Source organism: Gallinula chloropus (assembly GCF_964237585.1).
Source record: "Gallinula chloropus genome assembly, chromosome: 2".
NCBI classification, from domain to species: domain Eukaryota; kingdom Metazoa; phylum Chordata; class Aves; order Gruiformes; family Rallidae; genus Gallinula; species Gallinula chloropus.
This window is the reverse complement of record NC_140086.1, coordinates 42,144,223-42,166,975: the sequence shown is the minus strand read 5'-3', so window position 1 is coordinate 42,166,975 and position 22,753 is coordinate 42,144,223. Positions and strand designations below refer to the sequence as shown.

General features: G+C 43.5%; 1 protein-coding gene across 1 annotated transcript; it reads right to left on the bottom strand.

Moving 5' to 3' along the window:
* Nucleotides 1-224: 224 nt before the first annotated feature.
* LOC311206019 (DGAT1/2-independent enzyme synthesizing storage lipids-like) lies at nucleotides 225-16,767 on the bottom strand (the record flags this gene model as incomplete). The annotated part of the gene is made up of 7 exons (XM_084280584.1): nucleotides 16,726-16,767; nucleotides 14,564-14,894; nucleotides 11,348-11,512; nucleotides 7,738-7,931; nucleotides 5,668-5,728; nucleotides 3,335-3,474; nucleotides 225-329 (listed from the first exon to the last, which is right to left on the bottom strand). The coding sequence occupies exons 2-7, from the start codon at nucleotides 14,889-14,891 to the stop codon at nucleotides 225-227; spliced, it is 993 nt and encodes a 330-aa protein (XP_084136710.1). The 5' UTR covers nucleotides 14,892-14,894; nucleotides 16,726-16,767.
* Between the last annotated feature and the right edge of the window lie 5,986 nt (nucleotides 16,768-22,753).

Sequence of the window (22,753 nt, the reverse complement as noted above, 5' to 3'; positions counted from 1 at the left end):
TGCATTTAGCAAAAACTAAGGTTTGCCCCTTTAAGAATGATTTAAAGTCTGGGTTCCTGAGCTTGATACTGGACAGGGGGAAGGGCAAAGGAATGTGTCTTGTATCTTAAATTATACAGCAGTATCATGAGGACAGTATTTAAAAACTATTAGTAGGGGAATGAATAAGTTACAAATACATCTTTAAGAATATTATAACTAATTATTAGTTTACTTGGAAGACTTTAATCTTCTTTCTTTTGTGTTTGAAATCGTTCCATTAAAGCCCTAAATATATTTCCTGGTATTTTCTGATGTTTTTCTATTAGAGCTTCAAGTGCTGCTTTTGTCTGTAAGGAAAGAGACAAAGTTTTGGTTAGATTAAGTCATCTGTATATTATTCATACATTAACACAATTTCTAGTCCCTTTTTCAACCTTTGAAATGTTTCAGAACTACTGCAAGTTCAAAACATTATTTGTCCACACTTATTACCACAGGATGTGTTTGTGGGATCACTGCCAAGAAACAGACCAAAGATCTAGCATCTTTTATCTCTGGTAGCTGTGTTCATAAGCTGTATGAGTGATATGCAATAGTAAAATGACAAGGGAGTGAATTAACAAAGAGACCTAGATCTGTAAAGCGTGTCAGTGCCTGTGTGCTGCACTGCAATTCAGAAGCTTCTGCCCATACCCAGGTTTGCAACAGTAACACTCCTCCAGCCAGCAAGAACTTTTGCTTCTTCACATGCTCATAGTCAGCACTGCAAACACAGTTGTGGCTCGGGACAACTGGCTTGTCCCCGCACCCAAGTCCCCTACAGAAGGTGGTCCTGTGAGGCACACTTAGGCCACACCTAAAACACTGCACATTGCAGCAGTATTCACTTTCACTCTAGCAGGCCAAGGAGTTAACAGCAGCCATTCTAATTATATAAAAGCTCTCCAGGGAACACTGAAAACCAGGGCAACACACAAACGCTACTGCACGGGCATGCCGTAACCTTCCTGTTCTGCCTAGAGAAGCACAGGCTACTGAATCCCTAAGGCCAGAGAGAGAACAGAGAACTCTGCCTCTGCACACAAGTGGTCAGCAAGGGGAGGAGTGATTGATTCTTGGCACAAGCTCCTGCTGTTGGTTTGAAACACACTGAGTGCTGGTAGAACGCTCCTGCCCACATCCCTTTAGAGATCCGGTCCTGAGTGTCTCACAGACCTAAAATTTCTGTTTGGTAAAACCTGTGAGCTTCAGTGTTTTTCTATACATAATGGGAAAATGGATACAGTGCCATGGCCTGAAACATGAGGTGAACCATTAAAACCACTCCAAGTACCTAGCTTCCTAGGGGGCTCACATTCTAGGGGCTTTGCCTCGCAGAATCTGCCCTTAGGTCAGAAATAACTGAGGGTCAGCACACATGTCAGATGCCAAAGCATGTCTGGCACCCCTTTAAACATACATTCTCTCCTGAAAACCAACACTTCTGAGGCCCTGTCAGACTGAACCCCCAAAAAGAGACAAGCCTTACACAACCACGGCATAAGATCATGCAGATGAACATTTTAGGATGTCGTTTTGCAGTGATCTAATTGGAGCATAAACAGATGAAGACAGAGAACTGAACTGACACCTCCACAGTCAAAGGAAAAATCTTTCTCTTGAATAAAGTTTCCAGAACACTCCAAGTGACCATCTGTGGAGCTTTCAAAAATGGCAATTTCAGCCCTCTCATCTGCGCCACCATTTAACTGTTTTGTGTCTCTGCACTGTGAAATCTATTAATAAACTGAATGAACATGAGGACCTAACAATCCTTTCTATAAACCACCTAAATATGAACCAGGGGCGCATTCAGAAGTTCATTTGTTGGGTAAGAAGTTGGAGGAAATAGAAATATGCTGCAAAAAGCAGCAATTACGATTTACCTTAATGTTTTTATTGTATGGAATTTCAACAGTTTGTGAGCACATATTTGCTATATTCGCAAGGCTTCAGTAGTGTCTTTCTGAACAGACCAAGAACCAGAACACCTTCTCTGGGTGAAGTGCTTCTGACTTTATCAATCCAGAGCAGTGTTATCTGACTGAACTTCTTCAGTCTCTAAAGAAAGTTGTTTCTTGAAGAAAACACAGGGTGCACTATTGGCTTTAAAAGGTCTAAAACATCTGCAAGGTGTATTAATAAGAATATAGGGATCTGTCTTGGGACCGGTGCCTTTTAACGTCTTTATCTATGACATTAATGATGGAATTGAGTGCACCCTCAGTAAGTTGGCGGATGACACCAAGCTGAGTGGTGTGGTTGACACAACAGAAGGAAAGGAAGCCATCCAGAGGGATCCTGACAGGCCGGAAAGGTGGGCCTGGGTGAAACTACTAAGGTGCAACACTGCAAAGTGTAAGGTGTTGCACTTGGGCCAGAGGAATATTTACAGACTGGAAGAAGAGCAACTTGAGAGTAGCCCTGCTGAGAAGGACCTGAGGGTTCTGGGGGACAAAAAAAACTTAACATGAGCCAGCAGTGGCTCTTGCACCTCGCAAGGCCAATGGTATCCTGGGCTCCATCAGAAGAGGGGTGGCCAGCAGGGAAAGGGAGGGGATTGTCCCTCTCTACTCTACCCTCGTGAGGCCCCATCTGAAGAAAGACCTGTGTCCAGATCTGGGGCCCCCAGTACAATAAAGATGTGGAACTGTTAGAGAGGGTTCAGAGGAGGGCCACGAGCATGATTCATGAGGGCTGCAGCACCTTCCCTACGAAGAGAGGCTGAGGGAGCTGGGCTTGCTCAGCCTAGAGAAGAGAAGGCTGCAGGGGGACCTCATTGCAGCCTTCCAGTACCTGAAGGGAGCACACAAACAGGAGGGGAATCAACTTTTTAAAAGGGTAGATAATGGCAGGACAAGGGGGAATGGAGTGAAGGTAAAAGAGGGAAGGTTTAGATTAGATATTAGGTAGAAGTTTTTTACAGAGAGAGTGCTAAGGTGCTGGAACTGGCTGCCCAGAGAGGTAGTGGATGCCCCGTCCCTGGAGGTGTTCAAGGCCAGGTTGGATGGGACCCTGGGCAACCTTGTGTAGATCCAGGCCTGGAGGTTGGTGGCCTTGCCTGTGGCAGAGGGGTGGAACTCAGTGATCCTTGGGGTCCCTTTCAACCCAGATCATTCTATGATTCTATGATACAGCATTTAAGAAGGGCATTTAGAGTTAACCAAGTCCAAAGTTCACCATGATTCCACCAATTTCCATAAGTAGTTCCAAGGCAGAAATCACTTGACAAGAACATTCCATCCAGTTTTTTCTGTCAGAAGTCAATATTTACAATATATATATAAAATTAAAACCCCCATATCTATCTTACCTTTGCAGTTAGTTCCTCTGCAGTTATATTTGGTTCATATGGAATGGGTTCTCCGATAAACGTACGAAGCTTGACTGGAAACCCACCATACATTGGAACCACAGGCATTCTAAAACGTTCATATATTGTCCTCAATATTTCTAATTTGAAAAAAGTTAAGGATAAGGAGGAAATCAGGAGAAGGAGAAGAGGGGGTGGGGAGGCGAGAAAGAAAAAAAAAAAAAAAGACAAAACAGAGAAAAAGAGAGAGACTGAAATTACTCTGTACAGTTTTTTTCCCCAGCATCTTAAAACTGAAACTGGCTCAGCAAATAATCCAGCCCCTGACCTGAATTCTCAAAGTGTCATCTCAAGTGCTGTTCTACCCTCGACTTTCATTGCCGAAGAGCTGCATTAATGCTAACGTCAGTCTTGTTTCCACCCTAACTTGGTGTGATATCTCTCCTCCAAAGAGTAGCTGCCAAGAGAAGGAAGAAGAGGAGAAAAAAAAACAGTAGCTGCCTCTCCGGAGAGGAAGGGAATGCTGAACAGTGCAGGTCACAGTTCAGCTAATTCTACAGGTTAACATGAAAACCTAGTATTGGAAAACTCTTCTGTTCTGTCCTGCTGAGGTCTAGATGATCAGAAATAGTCTTGTCTGCCTAAAGGACAGTCATGCCAAGATGCTAGATTCCTCTTTCAGATCAGACACTGGTTGCAGTGAAACAATATAAACAGAAAAAAAATGGGTAGTCTAATCAGTTCTAAAAGGACACATCACCTTCTCTACATGCTACTTTCTAAGCACCTAGCCAAAACCCAGAATAGATTCCTTGCAAAATGGGTGCTAATATTCCCTCTCTCAATTTTAGACAAGAAATGCCTTTAACTGGGGTGTTGGCTGTCCTGGTTTCAGCTGAGATGAAGAGTTAATTCTCCTTCTAGCAGCTGGTATAGTGCTGTGGTTTGGATACAGGATGAGTATAATTTTGATAACACAGTGGTGTTTTAGTAGCAGTCAAGGACTTTTTGGCTTTTCACACTGCCCTGCCAAGGAGGTGGTGGGGGGTGCCCAAACATCTGGGAGGGGACACAGCCAGGGTGGTTGACCCAAACTGACCAAAGGGATATTCCATACCACATGCTGCCACGCTCAGTATATAAATCAGGAGGTGGGGGTTTAACTTGGGTTTTCTTTCCCCCCTCCTTTTCAACTCTCTCTCCCAGCCCACTGCAGGGGTGAGCGAGTGAATGGTTGTGCAGGTGGTTTAGCTGCCTGCCAGGTTAAACCATGACATGGCAAAGCAAATCCTTACTAACCAAGATGTCTAACTTTCTATACACAATCTATAAGAAAAAAGAACATTCCAAAACTACTGAAACTGGAGCAATGCCTCCAGTGATCAACAGCATTAATTCCTCTTGCACCTCTGCTGTGGCATACAAGCAGTATGAATGATTTGATTTTCAATGCCTGTTGGTTTGGGAAGATTCTCCTGAACACAGCAATCCTTAATTGTTTATTTTTGTGCAACCTGACAAATGTCTGAATTACTCTGCACGCCTACATCTGATGCCCTGGCTTTCCCCATGTAACATGTAGCTTTTAATTAGAGGGTGAGAGAAACAGGACTGGTTTGCCCTGCAGTCCTTTGATGAAGATGATGCCATACTTGAGGCAGAATGTATGGTGTAGAGACTGTTGAGGGCCTTTCTGCTAGATACTAAGTTGGAACATATGAAAAAGGGGGGTTAACACTAGCAGCATCTCATCATCCCAGAGGTGCATGTTTCAGACATATACCGATCTATTTATGTGCTTCACTGGAAGTCCCACAGGGGTGAGGAAAAGGAGCAGGCAAAATACAAGGTTTTGTGAGGAACCACAGGTTTTGCACTGAATAGTAAAGCAACTACACATTAAATGTATTTCAAACCATTCAAAGGTAGAGGTGTGAGCAAAGAGCTTTAGGAGGACATTTAAAGAAATTATGTGTCAGCTGTAAATTCCAGCTTGCTTTGCTTCTTAACAGACAGCAGAAAAGCGAGAGTTGGACTAGCAGATTAAGCAGAGGAAAAAAGTGCTCTAAATCTATTTGCCTTTTTCTAGTTCCTATTTTCTTTCTTCTACTGCTTCTGTGAAGTCACCCTGTTACATGGAGAGTAACTTAGATGAGCCAATACCACATCTACTGCTGATATTAAATACAAACAACATCTCTAAACTCTACCAGAGAGCAAACCTCCAGAAACAAGGCTGTGTCAAATCTCAAATTTATATGGGGATTATTTCTACAGAAATAGGCTAAACATATATGGAAAAATAAGCTACAAAAAAATAGAAAATATCTTACTTATTCCTCCTAATGTCCTAATGCCTTCTCGAACATTTTGTGTAAACATAGGAATGATGGGCTAGGAGGGAAAAAAAATAATTAAGAATTTAATGAAGATAGCACTATCTAAAAGACTTCTACCTCACTTAAACCCAACAAGCAAATTCATTTCAGAAGTGTTTCTCAGACAAGGACATACAGAGAGCAGAACCAGTATTGTTAAGTTCTTCCACTACCTTCTGCCCATGAGGTTGCAGTGGGGAGAACACCATGAGATTTCAGTGTGCCACTATTTTAGGAAGTCCATTTTCTCAAAGCAGTCTGTGATTTTGTAACCTATAGAGTATTTAGGTTTCCCCTTGTCTAGCAGTGCTTGCACAGTTTTAAGGTTGAGTGGTTAAGCCTCTTACGTAATTTGTAGTTATGGTCAAAGGGAAAAATTCACAGGATTGGACCCTGACCTTGTCTGATTCTTCTTCTCTGCTATGCTATTCTGACTGCATTGCTTCACACACAGTATGCCACACTCAATACATGCCCACAAATTATTTCTGATTAAGATTTGGAATGGTGTTGGAAATATTGGGAGTATCCTTGAAGGGTGTTTGAAATTGCACACAGCTGTTGAGGCTTACAAGAACTGGAAGGGGGTCAACTATGACATGAAGTTTTTTAACATTACTTTGTAGTATGTACTCACTGTACATAGCATCATCAGAAATACAGAACTCTGTGGGATTTTCAAACATTCAGATTTTTTCAAGCTTTGTTTAAACACCCATGGAAATGAGCTATCAGATTAAACTTTTCAGACAGCATAAAGTTGAGGATTTTGGGGTGTTTTTTGGAAAAAAATAAAGCTGTAAATAATCCAGTGCAAGTAAAGATGATAAAAAGAAGTGCAGTTGCCTAAATTGAATGGTAACAACTTTCTTAATTCTAGACCCATCTTATTTGGAATGTTTTACTTTCGGCACACAGGCAGATTTATGCATGTACCAAGTGAGTATATATTCTGGCAAACAAACTGCTGAAATGAGACATCCTCAAAAAGTGCCAGTTTTAGGTGCATTTTTCTGATGTTTTAGACACATTTTTCTTTCCATAAGGACTTACGGCCATGATAAAGGTTGTCTTAAAGTTCACCTTTAACCTAAATATTTTCCCCACTTTCAGCTGACACTATTCCTAGTGTACGGCATCTCTCAGAGTTTTTTCTTAGCAGGGGAGACAAAGCTGCATGATCTTTGTGAGTGCACAAAGAAAACTGAGGGGTTTTATCACTGAATAAAATAAATATAATACAACCTTGTTGAATCCCAAGAATGGCTTTCCATATGCTATTACAATAAATTAGTAAAGTCTAAATCTGTTGAAAATACTCTGTTTAAACTGTGTTATCTTCCTCCTGAGAAAAGTGACACACACTTAAAATTGAGTCCTAAAAAGACTCTCTTTCTGCATAAAATCCAGACATTTGACTAGTCTCTCTGTGACAGTACCTAAATATAAAACTCTTGGTGTGAGACTGTGCCTGCCTACGGACATATGTGTGCATCCTTCAAGTACAAATACAGAATGAGGGGGACTCAAAGGATTATTAGAATAGTTGCAATTCAAACATACCATACACCTTTGTGCCTTTCACAGTTGGTCCTATATGAATTATTATCTGCCTGCTGACCAAGCACAATGCTATATATTAGAATGGAAGAGAAGCAGTTCATACTAGTGAAGAGCATCTCCTGCTGCTGCTGTATGCCCCCGACATCCCTTGCTACCATAAAAATACCAATACAATACATAGTGAGAGAGAGCCTTGTAATGTAGAAACTACCCTGGACTTCATCTCTTATTCTTTTGAGCCCTGGGCTTCCTGACGACCATATTCTTAGCTGACTCCAAAGCTGCCTTATCAAATGCAACAAAAAAATATGTATCTTGAAATGTAGTTATGACAGCAAGCAGACCACATTCATGACACTCAGCAATGTAACACAAAATACATGATAATCAAAACAGCCTTCCCTAGATGAAAGTATTAATAAATTAGCATTCTTTGCTCCTCTTGTGATCTGTCATACTTACCACTTTTGCATCAATGGCCACCTGAGCAAAGCCCTTCCGATTACCCCAGATAATAGTATACATTTCATCACTGAAGAGTGCTTCCCGAACTCCACCTGGGGCAATGGCTACCAGACTACCCTTCTTCAGAGCATCCACACATTCTTCTTTTGGTCCATGCATAACCCCATTTACATCAAGTAATATTTTAAAACCTGTAGGGTAAGATAACATGAATTCAGAAAATGTTAATTCATGCTACCATTGAGTACAGATCCACAACACAGAAAATAATGCCCAAAACTTACTTCTCTAATAATCTGTAATCCCAAACCAAAGATGTTGCTAGAGGGACTGAAGCTTTAAATCCTGCTTATAAATTTTGGTCTAAAAAGTTGAAGATTTAGGGTTTTCAGTGGCTTTTCATCATAGTAAAGTCAGGTGCTATCTCACAATCAGCACTAAACTGGAAAACAACTGGCGAGCATTTTGTGTGTCCCTTCAAAGGTCTCGTTAAGTCGGCTCCAAGGCATTTGGTCCTTGCCCAATCTCTACTTTTCAAATATAACCCAGTCCTAAAAGTGCAACAAAAGAAACCTGTTGTGGGGTTCATGCTGCTGGTTTGTTTTTTTTTTTTTTGTTAACTTTGGCAAAGAGCAGTCCTTGCACAAGAAGAATAACAAAGAAAAACAGAGCATTCTCTGTGTTACAGGTCACTGCAGGACTGGATCCCCTGGTTCAGTCTGTGAGTACCCAGATGGCCTTTCATTCAAATAGGCACCTGGCAAGACTGGATCAGGTATAGTCATCTTACATTAAGATTTTTCATTTACAGTTTTTAACTCTAAAGTTAAATCAAACTCCTCACATCACCTTCAATTTGGTATGTCGCACTGACCCTACTCTCCAAGAAACTGCAAGCAGAGCATCAAAAATGTTCTTACAAGCATCAAATGGGCACATACCTGAGCAATTTAGCCTCTGCTTGGAGGAAATCAATCATGTTCACTTGGTTCAATAAACTTTACATTTATGTAGTATTTGAGAGTACTGTGTACCAAAATGGGAAAGATTACTTCTCTTTCTTCAAGTTTCCAACTGAGACAACCAACCTCATCAGCCACAGGCAAGGACAGAAAACTAGTCTAGTCAAGTTTGCCCCTCAATAACATATCTTCCCTTTTTAACCTCAAGTTAACAAATGAATGCTGCTATTATGAAAACACACAACAAAGAAGAGTGTGCAAATAGAATTAAGAGGACAGAGATCTGTCTTGTCTTACAGCCCGCATAAAATAAGGGCTTGGGTAGGAGACCATGAGGCAGCGCATCATTAGTTTATTCTTAACTAAACTCTGATCTCTAACTAGTCTTTGTAGTTGGCGTGAGTGTAATTACTCCTGATTTATATCTATACACCACTGGGATCTACCCATAAACATGACACTGGAACGCAAGCCGCTGCTACAGACGTGCTGTGCCTGTCTCACACAAGGCAGGTGACACTAGCAGTCTTCATCTAGTAGCATTCCCACAGAGGACTCCTGAAATAGAGTTTTCCTAAAGCAATTTAATTTGTCACAGGTGCTTTGTTCGTGGGATCTTAAACAGCTGCTTTTTTACAAGGTTTTACATTCCTAACCTAATTAAAGCTTTCCCTACTGTACCTGGTGGTAGGAAGCTGCTTATCTCTCTCTTGTCAAGTTCAAGAGAGACACAAACCAGTAATGAGAAGGGTTGTGCTGAGCAGGAAGAGAGACTCCCAAGGAAGCAGAAGCTGTAAAGACAGTTTGCCTTTCTGCACTGGACATGCTGGGGAAGGGGGTTGGTATGTGTGTGACAGAGCAAGACCGTGTGAGTGTCTAGTTCATAAGGCAGAAGAAAAATAAAAAGAACAGTATAGTGGTGGGGTTTCAAGCCTTCACAAAATTTCTCATCTGTATTTCCCTCCTTGATTTTTAGTATAAACTTTACATTCTGAGCTGTACCTGACTGCCTGCCCAGCTGATCATACATTACTATCAGTATCTGTGCTCAGGTAGCTAAGAAGAACCTGGGTCTGTTAGAGCAGCAAAGAGACAGGGAACTAGTGCAGCAGCCCTGAAGGGACAGCCAGGTTCCTCTGTGCCCAAGGCAAAGATCATCATGGAACCAGAAGAAACACTGGGGTAGTACATGGCTGTTGCCTGATAAGTGGAGAACAAGAATCTGTTTTTCCAGTTTAAACAAAAAAAAAAGCGCGCCAAACCCACCAAGACTATCAAAATTATCTTAAGCACAGTTTTTCAGCCGTCTAGAGGATTGTATTGGCTGTTCCCTCAGTTTGGTATCATCAGCAAACTTCCAGCGAGCAGACCTCACACCCCTCACCCAGGCGTGCAACGAACATGACGCAGCGCTGGCCCCGGGATCAATCCCAGGGAAGGCCTGCAGGGACTGGCTGGAAGGATGGATCTTGTGCTGCTGGACCCAGCTCTGCAAGGCCAGCCACTCAGCCAGGTGTCTCTGCAACACTGCTAAATGACATCTGGGGAACTCATAAGCATACCTAGAACCTTATTTTAAAGCAGAAATGGAGGAAGCCAAAATAATCTCCCATTTGATAATGAACTGTCCATAAGCATTAGCAGATACAGGATGGAGTCAAATCTCAATTACAGAATAGCTTACATTAGTCAGCTGTATGCGGATTTGATAAACAACTGACAAATCCTAGTATGTTGACAAAATCATTTGTAGAGGTAAAGCCATGCTGTTAGCAGTATGAAAAAGTACAATTTTGAGGGATGAAACCTTAAGTAAACCTATACTGGCAAAATAAAGAGTTTTCTGATAGGAACTGTTTCCACTAAAGGCATCAGTACACTACAGAATGCTCCTATAAATTCACAAAATGACCTGGGAGGTTTTTAGTCACAAACTGAACTTAGGAAAAGAACTGGGTACCACTGTATTTCACACTCAGAAAACCCAAAGCCCTCACATAATTCATTTGACTGAGCAGCAGTGTTTTTCACTAGGCTGTCCAGCAAAAACCTTGCCCTAAACATATTTTTCATTTTCTTCATGCTTCAGAACCTCATGTTTCACACAAACTTGTTGGACACCTCTACAGCTTCCCTCCAAAACGAATCCTACTTGGAACAGTCTTCTTGGGGACAGGTTCCACCATACTCAACTGGGTGGGACACAAAAATACATCGCCTCCCCAGTCTAATATTGTCCCTTCTAAGGGCACTGCTTCTTAATCAGGTTACACCACTCTTTCTGCCTATATTAATAAAAAAAGAAACATCATATTGAATTCTCTGATGCTGACTAATAGAGAGACAACTGTTTTTCCCATGATCTCTTTCTCTTTGTTTCAAAACACCCTAAAGTCATTGGAAGGTGCTGTCAAGCCAGGAGGATGACCTACACTTGCATGGGCCAGTCTCATTAACATGTTCTTTGACAAACAAGAATGAGTTAGAGACAGCTGTACTTCCAACACATTCACCAAATATGTCTAAATGTCTGTTCTGAGAGCCGTGCTCCTATGGCACAATTTTTATTAATTACACAGTTAAAAAAAAAAAAAAAAGAGAAAACTGAAGTTTTCAAACTGACTGCTTATAATTAAGTATGTTACCTGGTAATTTAAAGACAAAATGATCAGCTACCACAAGGCAGTTTCTCTTCTTATGTATAAGAAGTTTAGACACGAAATAGATATAGTCAGCAGGAGTAGCTCCATGATAAAACACAATAAGCGCTGGTCCGTCAGGAATATTTTTGGCACCATGAAGTTCATAACCTGTCAGGAATTAAAAGCATAACAGATGTCAAAGTTGGGTATAATTCTATCCCTGAGAAACTAACTTGCAGCAAGCAGGCAAACTGAAACCAATAGCTACTGAGAAGTGGTAAGAGCAAAGTGACTGCTAAAAAGTCAAGAGGTTACTTGCAGCATTTACACGTTCACAGGAAATAAAAGTTTCACATTTGAAGGATGAATAGCAAAAAAACCAACCCAAAACCAGAAACACACTCCGAAAACAAAGCTCCCAGTCTCACTGTCTTGAACTATGTAATTTTTCCTTATTTCTTCAGTTCACTGTCTTCAAGGCTGCAGAGTTCTCCAAATCAACCATACAAAAGAAATCAAAATAAAGATTGGAGTGGTGAAAAAAAAAGTACAACTTAACATCAAGGGGATGGGGAACAGAATTAAAAAGGAAAAATAAATTTAAAACTTGTAGTTAAGAAAAAGACAGATTAACAGGACAGAAAACTAAAATGATGACGATTATAATAACAACAGTAATAAAGAGTATACAAACCCAATGATGAACAGCACCATTTCTCACCACCCAGCTTTGACACTCAGCTACTTCTGAAGCTGCTCCACCTCTCAGCCCACCCCCCTAGTTACATATGGATCATAACATCATATGGTATGGTATATCCCTTTGGCCAGTTGGGGTCAGTTGTCCCAGCTGTGTCCCCTCCCAGCATCTTGGGCACCCCTGCTTTCCCTTTGGCAGGGCAGCATGAGAAGCTGAAAAGTCCCTGACTGCTTCATAACAAGTAAAATCATCAATGTGTTATCCACATTGTTCTCATCCTAATTCCAAAACACAGCACTACACCAGATGCTGGAAAGAAATTTAACTCTACTCCTCTCAAAACCAGGAGAGGTTTACTGAATTTACCTTTCTCACTAAGTTAACTATTTTACTTTCTATACCTGTGGACTTGCAATGTACTGCAAGCAAACCATCTGCACCACCCCACTGACCACTAACTCTGCTCCATGCCAGCTAGTCATAACCAGAATGATACCTACATCTAGTGTTTGCATAATATTTATAAAGTTACAGGTATCACACACCAGTTTTGTTTAGAACTTTTTTCTTGTGGGGTTGTTTTTTTGAGATTTTTCTCCCTGACAAGGTGAGCTTTTGAGATGAAAAGTTCTTTCTATGATATACTGATTAATCAAGTGAGAGAAAAATAACTGCAAAACATTTCATTCTTTATCCAGAGAAGTATATAGAGAACATAGAAGCAGCCAGCAGGGCAGAAGGAAGTCACAACTGTCAATGAGGGACTGGATAAGAATCTTTTCTGTGCAAGGAGGAAGTTAGACCTTATTGGAAGAAAAAGTTAGTAAAGGATGAAAAGAGCCAAGGCCTTAAAAAAATCATTTTCTCATGAGAAAAAGTAAATAGCTTTTTATTGTGAAGTGAGCATTTTAAACTCTTTGATGTAGCTGTTGATTTTGATCTAGTGTACTTCCCTAGATTCGAAAGTTACATCTTAGTCTTACAAAGCCTATCTGATACAGCCGCAGCACCATCTGGTTATCAATGCCTTGAAAACCCGCTTCCCTTTGACTAGAGAACAAATAGAGATGATTTTCAAGAAGGATTTGTTCTTTATGTAAATTGCTCTTAAACATCTCTTTCTCCTTTAGCCCCATCTAGACTGAATGCTTCTGAAAGAGGCTTATGATTTCCTTAGAAAGAAAAGCCAAATCATTTATTAAGTCTGTCTTTATAAAAGAAATAATAGTAGAAGGACAAGGAACAGAACCCTTAGCTTTGACGTTCTGGTAGAGAAAGTAGTTGTCAAAAATGCAGAGACAAAAAGAAAATAAAAAAGTAGGGTTCTCTAACAGTTTTGGGCTCCAGAGTCAATCTGAAGTAGCAACTAGTGAGTGAACTGACACTAAGTGCTCTGTTTAGCTGTCATTTGTCATTACATGTAAAAGACTGGCTAAGTGCAATTAAATTATGTTAACATGTGCTGACATACTAGCAATCAGTGAACTGGCATTTAAATTCCAGTGACTCTGAAAAAATATAGTTATTAATCCAATTTTAACATAGCAGTCACTTCAGGTTCTCCTGACATCAGGAAATCCAGTCGCTATGAAAATTTAAAAAAAAAAAACAAAACCTAAAAACATATATATTCAACAGGATGAGAGATCCCATTTTGTAGCACCAAAGGAATAAATGCATACGACCAAACACTTTACATCTGTCATGGTTTCACCCCGGCTGAGAGCCGAAATCCAGGCAGCTGCCTGCTCTTAAAGGAAAAGAGGAGGGGGAGAACTGTGTGGGGGGGTGTGAGGGAAGGGAAGGGAAAAGGAAGGGGCAAATAACAACCCCAAAACCAAGAAACCAAAAGCCCGTGGGTTGGGATAAGGATAGTTTACTAGAATAGCAGAAAGATAAAATATAACAATGCTAACAGGACTTTAGAGCAAAACATCTGTGAAACTGTTGATACCCAATGCAGTTTCTCACCAAACCCACAACTCGGGCCGTGCCACCCAGAGCCGTCCCGGAACCCGACCGTCCCCCAAGAACCGCGTGTCCTGGAGCCGCCCCTGCTCCTCCTCCCATCAGCCCCCCGTTATACTGAGCAGGACGTAATTGGCAGGGAATACTCTCTTTGGCCAGTTTGGGTCACCTGTCCTGGCTTCGCCCCTCCTTTCTTGTTAATAGAGAAATACGAAGAGCTGAGAAAGTCCTTGACTGTCTGACAGCAACTAAAACCATCAGGATGTTATCAGCACTGCTTGCATTGTAACACCCAAACACAGCATTCCATCCGCTGCTACAAATGAAGTTAACTCCATCCTGACCGATACCAGGACAACATCCAAAAAAGTTTCAATGTTTTTTTCTGCCAATTACCACTGGAAGTCATTGATAAAACTGCGAAAGAAGTTAGTCTGAATTTTAGGTTTCCTGCAACATTATGACCAATCAGATACATACTGGTAGTCCTGAAAGGTAAACCAGGAATAAGAGCTTCAGGAGTTTTTAATGAAAAGTCTTATCTCACTTACCATGCCATATCCTTCCATGTGCATCCCACAGGGTAGCCAACATTTGTTTCGCACCATCCCACAAATCATTGGAATAAGCTTCCTTCAGTTCATTCTTCCTTTTATAAATATGAAGAAGAATAATGGAAGTGTACAGGAGGATGACGAGAACTCCTGGAAGCAGAAAAACTACTGCAAGTGGAAAAAGCACCCATGAAAGGTAGACTGCATAACTCAGATAATCTTCTATATGCTCCACACCAGTCCATTCTCCCAGAATGTAAGTCAGGCAGGTTAAGTAGGACATAGGTATCGGTCCTGCAGTACAGGATTCATTTCCACCTATCATCTCCTGTTCAATTAAAAAAAAACAAACAAAAAAAGCAGATTAATAAATCCTAAATCCCTCCATATACTGTTTAACTACACAAAAAAACCTCTCTGATGCATTTTAGTCATATATCCTTTTCCCCAGTCCCAGCAGCGCCTATTCGAAACACAATGGTTCATACAGCAAAACTCTTCCTTGAATTTTTCAGTCCTTTTCCTTTGTGCAGTGGAAATGCTGACAATTCTAATTGAGAAAGACAGTGCGGTTGCTTCATCTCAGGCTAAGATTTTATCTCACTGAAAATTGTTCAACTTATGCAGATCCAGAACATTTATAGTTACTGATACCAATTTATAGTGTATTGATGTTCAGAAAGCTGTATTGATTAGTCTAATTTAATGTTCTACACAATGCCCAGCATACTCAAACCTTCTCCCAAGCACTAACTACAAGAAGAAACAGCACAATCTCCGATCCAGTGCTGTAAAAACCCCCCCTGAACTCTTCCACTAACCACAAGCGTGGTTAGGATGAAGATGGGCTCAAATACAATACAAGAAAGACATTGAGGCCCTGGAGCCTGTCCAGAGAAGGGCAGCCAGGCTGGTTGAAGGGGCTGGAGGGCAAACCTTATGAGGAGCGGCTGAGGGAGCTGGGGCTGTTTAGCTTGGAGAAGGGGAGGTTCAGGGGAGACCGAATCACCACCTACAATTACCTGAAAGGAGGTTGTAGAGAGGTGGGTGTTGGCCTCATTGCCCAAGTGACAGGAGATAGAACAAGGGGGAATGGATTCAAGCTGTGCAAGGGCAGGTTCAACTTTGGCATTAGGAAAAAGTTCTTCACTGAAAGGGTTATCGGGCATTGGAACAGGCTGCTCAGGGAGGTGGTTGAGTCACCAGCCACAGATGTGTTTTAAAGATGGGCAGATGAAGTGCTCAGGGATATGGTTTAGTAGGGGACAGGTATGGTTGGGCTCGATGATCTCAAAGGTCTTTTCCAACCTAATGATTTTGTCATTCTATGAAATAAACACATCTCACTCCAGTAGAGATCTTTAACTGTACCAGGAAACTGGTAGATAGTGAAACGCCAAGTCCCAGAGCGCACCACAGAATGGCAGAAGAAAGAACAAGGGAAAGAAAGATCAGAGTCTCCTCTGAAAAGCTTTAGCTGCTCTGGCTTTACTCTCTCCACGTGTAAGAAATCTGTCCTCTGCAATGCCAGCTCCTAAGAAGTTTCAGGGATAGATCTCTCTGGGCTGGTGTTTCAGGCCTCCTATAATTCTGGAGCAACACCTCCCTCTTAGCTGTGTACAACTTAAGGAGAACTTTCCATTTGCTTCATCTTACAAACACGGGGCAAGAGTATGCTTGGCTATCTTAGCTACAGTTCTACAATGACATAAATAGTACCTTGGGGCAGAGATCAAAAACCATAGTTTCTGAATCTAATCTTGGGGTGGTTGTGTTTTGGTTTGTTATTAAAATATGACTTACAGCATGCATGATGCCAGAGCTCCTATGCCCAGGTAGACATACATCTATCACTCCCTTACTCTTGCTCTGGTTTTGCCAGCAACAAGTGACTGAAATTCAGAAACTTTTGTTAATGCTACCAGAACCCCAGTGACAACAACATCTCCATAGCAGATCAGTTTTACTCTGCATTTGCTAGGAGATGTTGAAACATACTAGAGCAGAATTCTTCTCACTTATTTCCCAGTTTCAGTTTTTCCTCCCATTCTGACAGAGCAAGGATGCTCAAGGTTACTCCTATTAAAAAGGAGAAAGCTGATCTCGGGGCAAGGGCTCAGCTCCCACGACCTGTGCCTGTGCCACTAATTCGGGCTTACAACATTTTGCTCCTTGGCATGTTCTTGAGGACAATGTGACAAGCAGCTGACTTATCAGCAATGTATAAGCATGTCACTGTGTCACCTCGCTGATTTCAAGCACCTGTGTTTGGGGGTGTCAATTAGGGGGAAGAGGATGGGAGACTCTGAGCGTGTGGGAGAGCAAGGGAAAGCTCTTTCTCATTCCAGTTGCCAGAGCCGAACTCCAGAACCTGCCAGGCAGCCAACACCCACAGCAAATACAAGAAACACAGCTTGTGAGACCAAGCAGGATTTAGGACTAGCATTCAACACTACAGTATTTATCAGATTGTTATGCCTGGATTTCTCCAGTGGTTTCACCTACTAGCTGGAGAATGATAGGGAGCATGGGTTATGACACAGAAACAGTTTTCAGAACTCAGAGGTGATTTTATATATATATTATATAGCTTTAAAGATTATTTAAAGTTATACTCTCCCACATATTCTATTTTTACATTGTTTATGGCTTTCTCTAAACACAAAATCCTCATCAAGTAAATCTAAAATCCTGTCCACACATGTCAGCCTTGCAAAACACTACTTGTCCTTTTGCCTGCAATGTCAGATGCAATACCTCAAATGCAATCATTGCAGTTTTATGTTTACTTACCCACCTATGCACCAACGTGCAACAGAAATTAAAATCTGACATCTCCTTTGCTGCCAACCACAGAGGTAGTATGTAATGCACTGCCTTCTCTTCAGGACAGTCAACTCTACTCTGAACAAGGTTGTTTCCTCATCTTGAACAGAATCATAGAGCAATTTATATTGGAAAAACTCACTGGACAGCACTTGTACATCCCCTTGCTAGCTAAGCAGTTAGATCAGGTTGCTCAGCGCCACTTCCAGTCCGGTCTATACTACCTCTGTGGATGAAGATATTATGCTTCTCTGGGCCCCCTAATCCACTGCTGGATGAATTACCCTTACTGCAATTTGTGCTTGTTGCTTCCTGTCCCTTTGCTAATAAGGGTCTAACTCCCAGCTCTCTGTAACCACTCCTGAAGAGCTGTGGTAAGATCCTCTTACACACAGGTCCCTCAGCCTCTCCACAGGCACCACGAGCTCCAGACACCGAACAATGCCAGTTGCTTTTCTCTGCATCCCTTCCAGGTCGTCAGCATCTTCCTTGCATTGTGGGGCTTTACATTAGACTTGTGGTCTCAGAAGTGTTGAAAAGAGGGTAATGGTCTAATGGTTATGGCCTTTCTAACGTAAACCAAAATGTAAACAGACATCCTCACTCATATTTGACCTGCTGTCCACCAGACAAGGCCTCCTCCAGGCCTTTATCTCTTGTAATTTTGCTCTGCCCACAACAAGTCCAGCATTTGTTCTGGTCACCCACAGTATGCCCACATAAATACTCTATTTCTAAGCTGAAGTGTGATTTCTGTTATTTCCACACTGAATGCCCCACCAAAGGTGATGGCACGGAAGAAGGGAAGACAGCTTTTGTCTCCATGATCAAAACAAACACAGGATGTTCCCCACTGAACAAAGGTCCAACATAACTCATACACACTTCTAACAGGTAATGACAGTCGGGTTTGTTAAACCTTTACAGATGTCTGTCCACCCTCTGACTGCCCAGGGCAGTTAAAATTACAAGGCCTTCCAGAAACACCAGCAATGTCACTCTGATGAGGACCTCATCCAAGCAAAGACAGACTATCCTGCTCTCCTTGTCGAAGGTTTTCTGATATTGGTCCCCTTACAATTCTAAAAACAGAATCCCCCTGTAACACAAACTTACTCCTGAGAAACTTCCTCTTTTCACTGACATCGCTGACACGTTTCTTTTCGTGCAGTTCAAACTAAATGCTTTTAATCTGAGTCCTGACTTCCTAATACATCTGCTTACATCCGTTTTCACTAGATGGAAAAGTGCCACCAGTTTATGCGGACAGTGAAGTGGACACAGGAATAACATGCAATTCCTTTCACTTGCCTTTTGGCATGTGACCCAGAGAAGTCCCTCACTACACTCCAAGAGTGGTCTTTAGCTGCAATCTGCAGACACCAAGACAGCCAAGACCCTGCAGATCACGTTCTGGAAAGCAAGAGGCAGCTCTGCAAACCACGCGCTGCGTGGCTTCAGCACGTAAACGACAGGTACGTGGAACCCCTGGAGAACATTCCAGCATCTCCAAACTGGAATGACACTGAGAAAGCAAGAGCTACGACATGCCCCTGACCACAGAAACACACGGCCTCCCGCTGCGCCGGGCAGCCGGGGAGAACACGAGCGTCGCCACCACGGACACGGTAAAACAGAAGCCCCCGGTGATCCTGCTAATGGCACCCGCAACCGGGCAGGTCCGAGGCGGTGTTTTGCGCCTGGCTTTGAAAGAAGCGCCGGCTGGCTTCTTGCTGCCGTGAGAGCGGGACCGCGGTCCCTTCCGCAGGAGGCTGCGGGGGCACCGCGCTGCTCTCTTCCCCGGCCCCAGCCCGGCCGCCCCCCGCGCACCGCCCCGCTCCGCAGCGCCTGTCCCGACGATCGCTACAGCAAGGCCCCAAGCTCGGCGGCGACCGAGGCAAAGCCACCCGCTGCCTGGCGACTTGCGGGAGCCGCAACGGGAGCCAGGCCCGGGATGGCAACCCCGCAGCCCGCCCAGCTCCGGCCGCTCACCTTCCCCTGGCAGCGGCAGCTCCGGCTCCAGCCCCGCGTCCCTGCCGGGGCCTGGTTTTACTTCTCCGCCCGCCGCCCCCGCGGAGGCCGGGTGCCCGCGGGGCGGCCGGGCTAGGGCGGCTCCCCGCGGTGGGGCGGAGGCGAGAGGGTACCGTGTCGCCGGTGGGCGGGAGAGGAGGAGGAGGCGGCGGCGGCGGAGGCGGAGGGGGACGCGGGGAACGGAGGTGGCGGAAAGGAGGAGGAACTCCGCGCCGCCGAGGGCGCGGGAGCCACCCGGACAGCGTCCGGCACGTACCGCCCTCCGCTTCCGGCGGGAGAGGAGCGGGAGCCGCCAGGTGAGGGCGCAGCCCGGCGGGGCCTGGCGCCGGCAGCCGGGCCGGGCCGGGGCGGAGCGGAGCGGAGCGGAGCGGGCCTTGCTGGGCAGGGCCGGCGCCGCTGGGTGTCCGTCGTGTGCCGTCCTAAAGCTGCAGCTGCTGCGCGGCCGCTCAGCGCGTAGCGCTCGGGTGTCAGCCCGAGGGTTCCGCACGCTGTGTGCCTGTATCGCCGGGCTCCCTCTCAGCCGTCCCCCGTCCCCCTGCCCGCCCCAGCGGCTGCCATTCCTCACGCTTTGTCCTTCGACGCGACGCGGTACTTCTGACTGGCCTGGAGGCCTGGCAGCCATTCCCACCTTGAGAAAGAAGGGGTGTTCCAGCTGCGGCACGCAGCGCCGTGCAGGGAGCGGACCGGCTGGGCTGAAGCGGGGAGCGGCCCGGAGCTCTGTCCGCAGCCGCAGGTGGGACCGGCTGCGCTCTTCCACGTCTTTGCCTGTCAGGCTTCTCAGACCGGCTTTTACCTGCGCGTCACCAGCCTGCTGGACTTCCGTGGCGGCTAGGTGTGCATTTCTGCAGCTCTCTTTGCGCTGTCGCACAATTAATTGATTTTTCCAGCTTTACCAATGTTTTTTTTCCCTTTTCCCCAGTGCAAAATCTGGTCGTTGGAGCTTGGTAAGCCTTATATGCTAAAAATTAAACCCCAGCTTCCTCGCATTGCTCATTGGGCAGACTGTACCCGAATGGAGTCCTAAGCGCTGCTTATGTTTTGAGGCAGGCCCCAGGTCATTTCTGTTTGCAGGTTTTCATTTCTTCTTTGTTGTATGATGGAGAGGCTGGAAAATATGCATAGCAGGGAAGCGATTTGATCCTCAATTCCAGTTCTAACTGTATGAAAAACTAGTTTCTGTAAGACCAGTTTCTAGTTCTAGTTTCTGTAACACTGCTCTAAAAAGAGTAAAAAATTTAGAGGGGGGCTCCAAAATAATTACTTTCTATTAGACCAATATTACAATGTTTTTTTGAGAAAAAAGGTTGATTTTTTAAATTATAAATACCACTGCCTTCAAAAGCATCTTTATCTCAGTAATAGTTTGGTCCGTCGCCTTGAGACCCTAGAAAATACTTTTCAGACAGTGGTGACAGAAGACAAGAGAAATTAGTTTTTACTCCAACTCACTTCAGCTAAGCTGCAGACAATACAGGGCTGCTGCTGTAAAATGAAATAACCCCGGGAGAAATTCAGAGATAAGGGAGATCTAGGTTCAGATCCCCGCTTTGAAAGATAGGCAGTGCTCAGATTACATGTCCCCTCTCCAGGGCTAATGCCCCTAGCATCAGGTATCAGAGGGCACAGAGTTTGAAAGGTGGTGAAAATTCAGATGACTGAATTACAGTTTTTTAATTGATGATGCCAGTGCTTGAAAAATGGGATAGTCAGAGAAGGGTGTCGCCTAGTCCTTCTGTAGTGTTTCTGCAATAAAAGGAATACTTTCAGATTCTGGTTAATCTAAATTCCTCATTACTTCATCTGTGCATTTTTGTATTTGATAAACCTCTCTTTCGGTTCCTTTTCTCATTTGACTTAATCTCAGACTTTGAATTGTAGGTTGTATTGTTGGGACTGCTCTATGTAAGACTGCATGGTTTGAATTCCTATTCATGTCCAGGCATTTCACTTAGGATCTTGATTCTCTTTAGTTTAGCTTCTCCTATGCATGTTGAGTCTATGCTGACAGAAAAATCTTTCTGCCTGTATACAGCAGTTTACACTTAAGGAGTTCAAGTAAACATTCCTATGTTTTAGGATGGATTTGAGATTGGGTTTTGTTTTGGTTTGTTTTCATGGCAGGGTTCTTGTCTTTTACTCCAGGGAAGTAACTCATTTGTTTGTCCTGCACCCTTCTTAAGATGTGCAAGAAATATTTGTGGAGAAGCAGCATGGGAAGAGAATGGATTTATTTTAATTGAAAGAGTAGATTTAGTTTTCTAGTGGGCAAATGTTGTTTTCCTTAGATGTTACATAAAGTTTTAGGATGTTGAGGGGAAAGGTTATATTGGTATTAAAAGTACAAGAAGGAAAATGGAAGCACAGAAATTACCTTTCCCAGTGTTTGTAGTTAACAGATTTGGCTGCATTTAATGGCTTATTGGATAGATTACACAAAGCTTTCCCAGTCCCACCAGTAAGAACACCCCACAGCTTGTAAAAACACATTCTGCTTCTCAGCAAGTTTCAGTATTCTGCAGGTTGTGTTAGGAAGACAACACTGCCAATGTCCACCTTTCCAAAGAGGTGTTCAGGATCAATCCCCACGAGGACAGCAGTGTTGCAGTAACGCATTTTTGGGCAAACCACTCCTGATGGAGTTGCATTACCTAAGCGAGCTCCCACCCAGACAGGAGCCACACCATTGCTGCAAACACACTATGATGCAGGGGTTCTCAGGCTGGGGGCACTAAACCAGTATTGCGTGGTGCAACAGTGCGTGAATAGACCAGCTCAGACTTGAAAATACTTTCTACATGTGTTTATACAGCACTATACTTTCAGTAAAGCTTTTTATTTTCCATTTTTTGGGAAACTTTTCTTTTTGAATGTATCATTCCTACTTCACTGGGTACTGAACCACTAAGGTGATGTGTTTGTGCCTGGTTTAGTGGGATTACTTGTCTTTTTATGGTCTCTGGAAGAGTGGCCTAAACAGTAGATCATTAGCTAAAGCAAGACAGTTCCTCTTCTGACAGTCTGGTGTGGGGTCCAACAGGGAAGGCGCCCACCAATGAGTAGGCTTTGGTGGGAAACCACCAACTCTGAGGTTCTGCTCTGAGTGAACTGTGAACTACTCAAAACATCAACCCACAGATCTAGACAAAACTTGGAAGCTCAGATGTAGATGTACTTGTTTCAGGAACCGGGAACATCCTGAACACATGATTTCATTTGGGGGAATTTAGCTGTTGTGTTGCTACTATACACAAGTTTTCAGTCTTTCACAATATCCTCAAAGACACAGGTGAACCTCGAAGAGGCTACTGTTTTCTTCTGTCAGATCTGCAG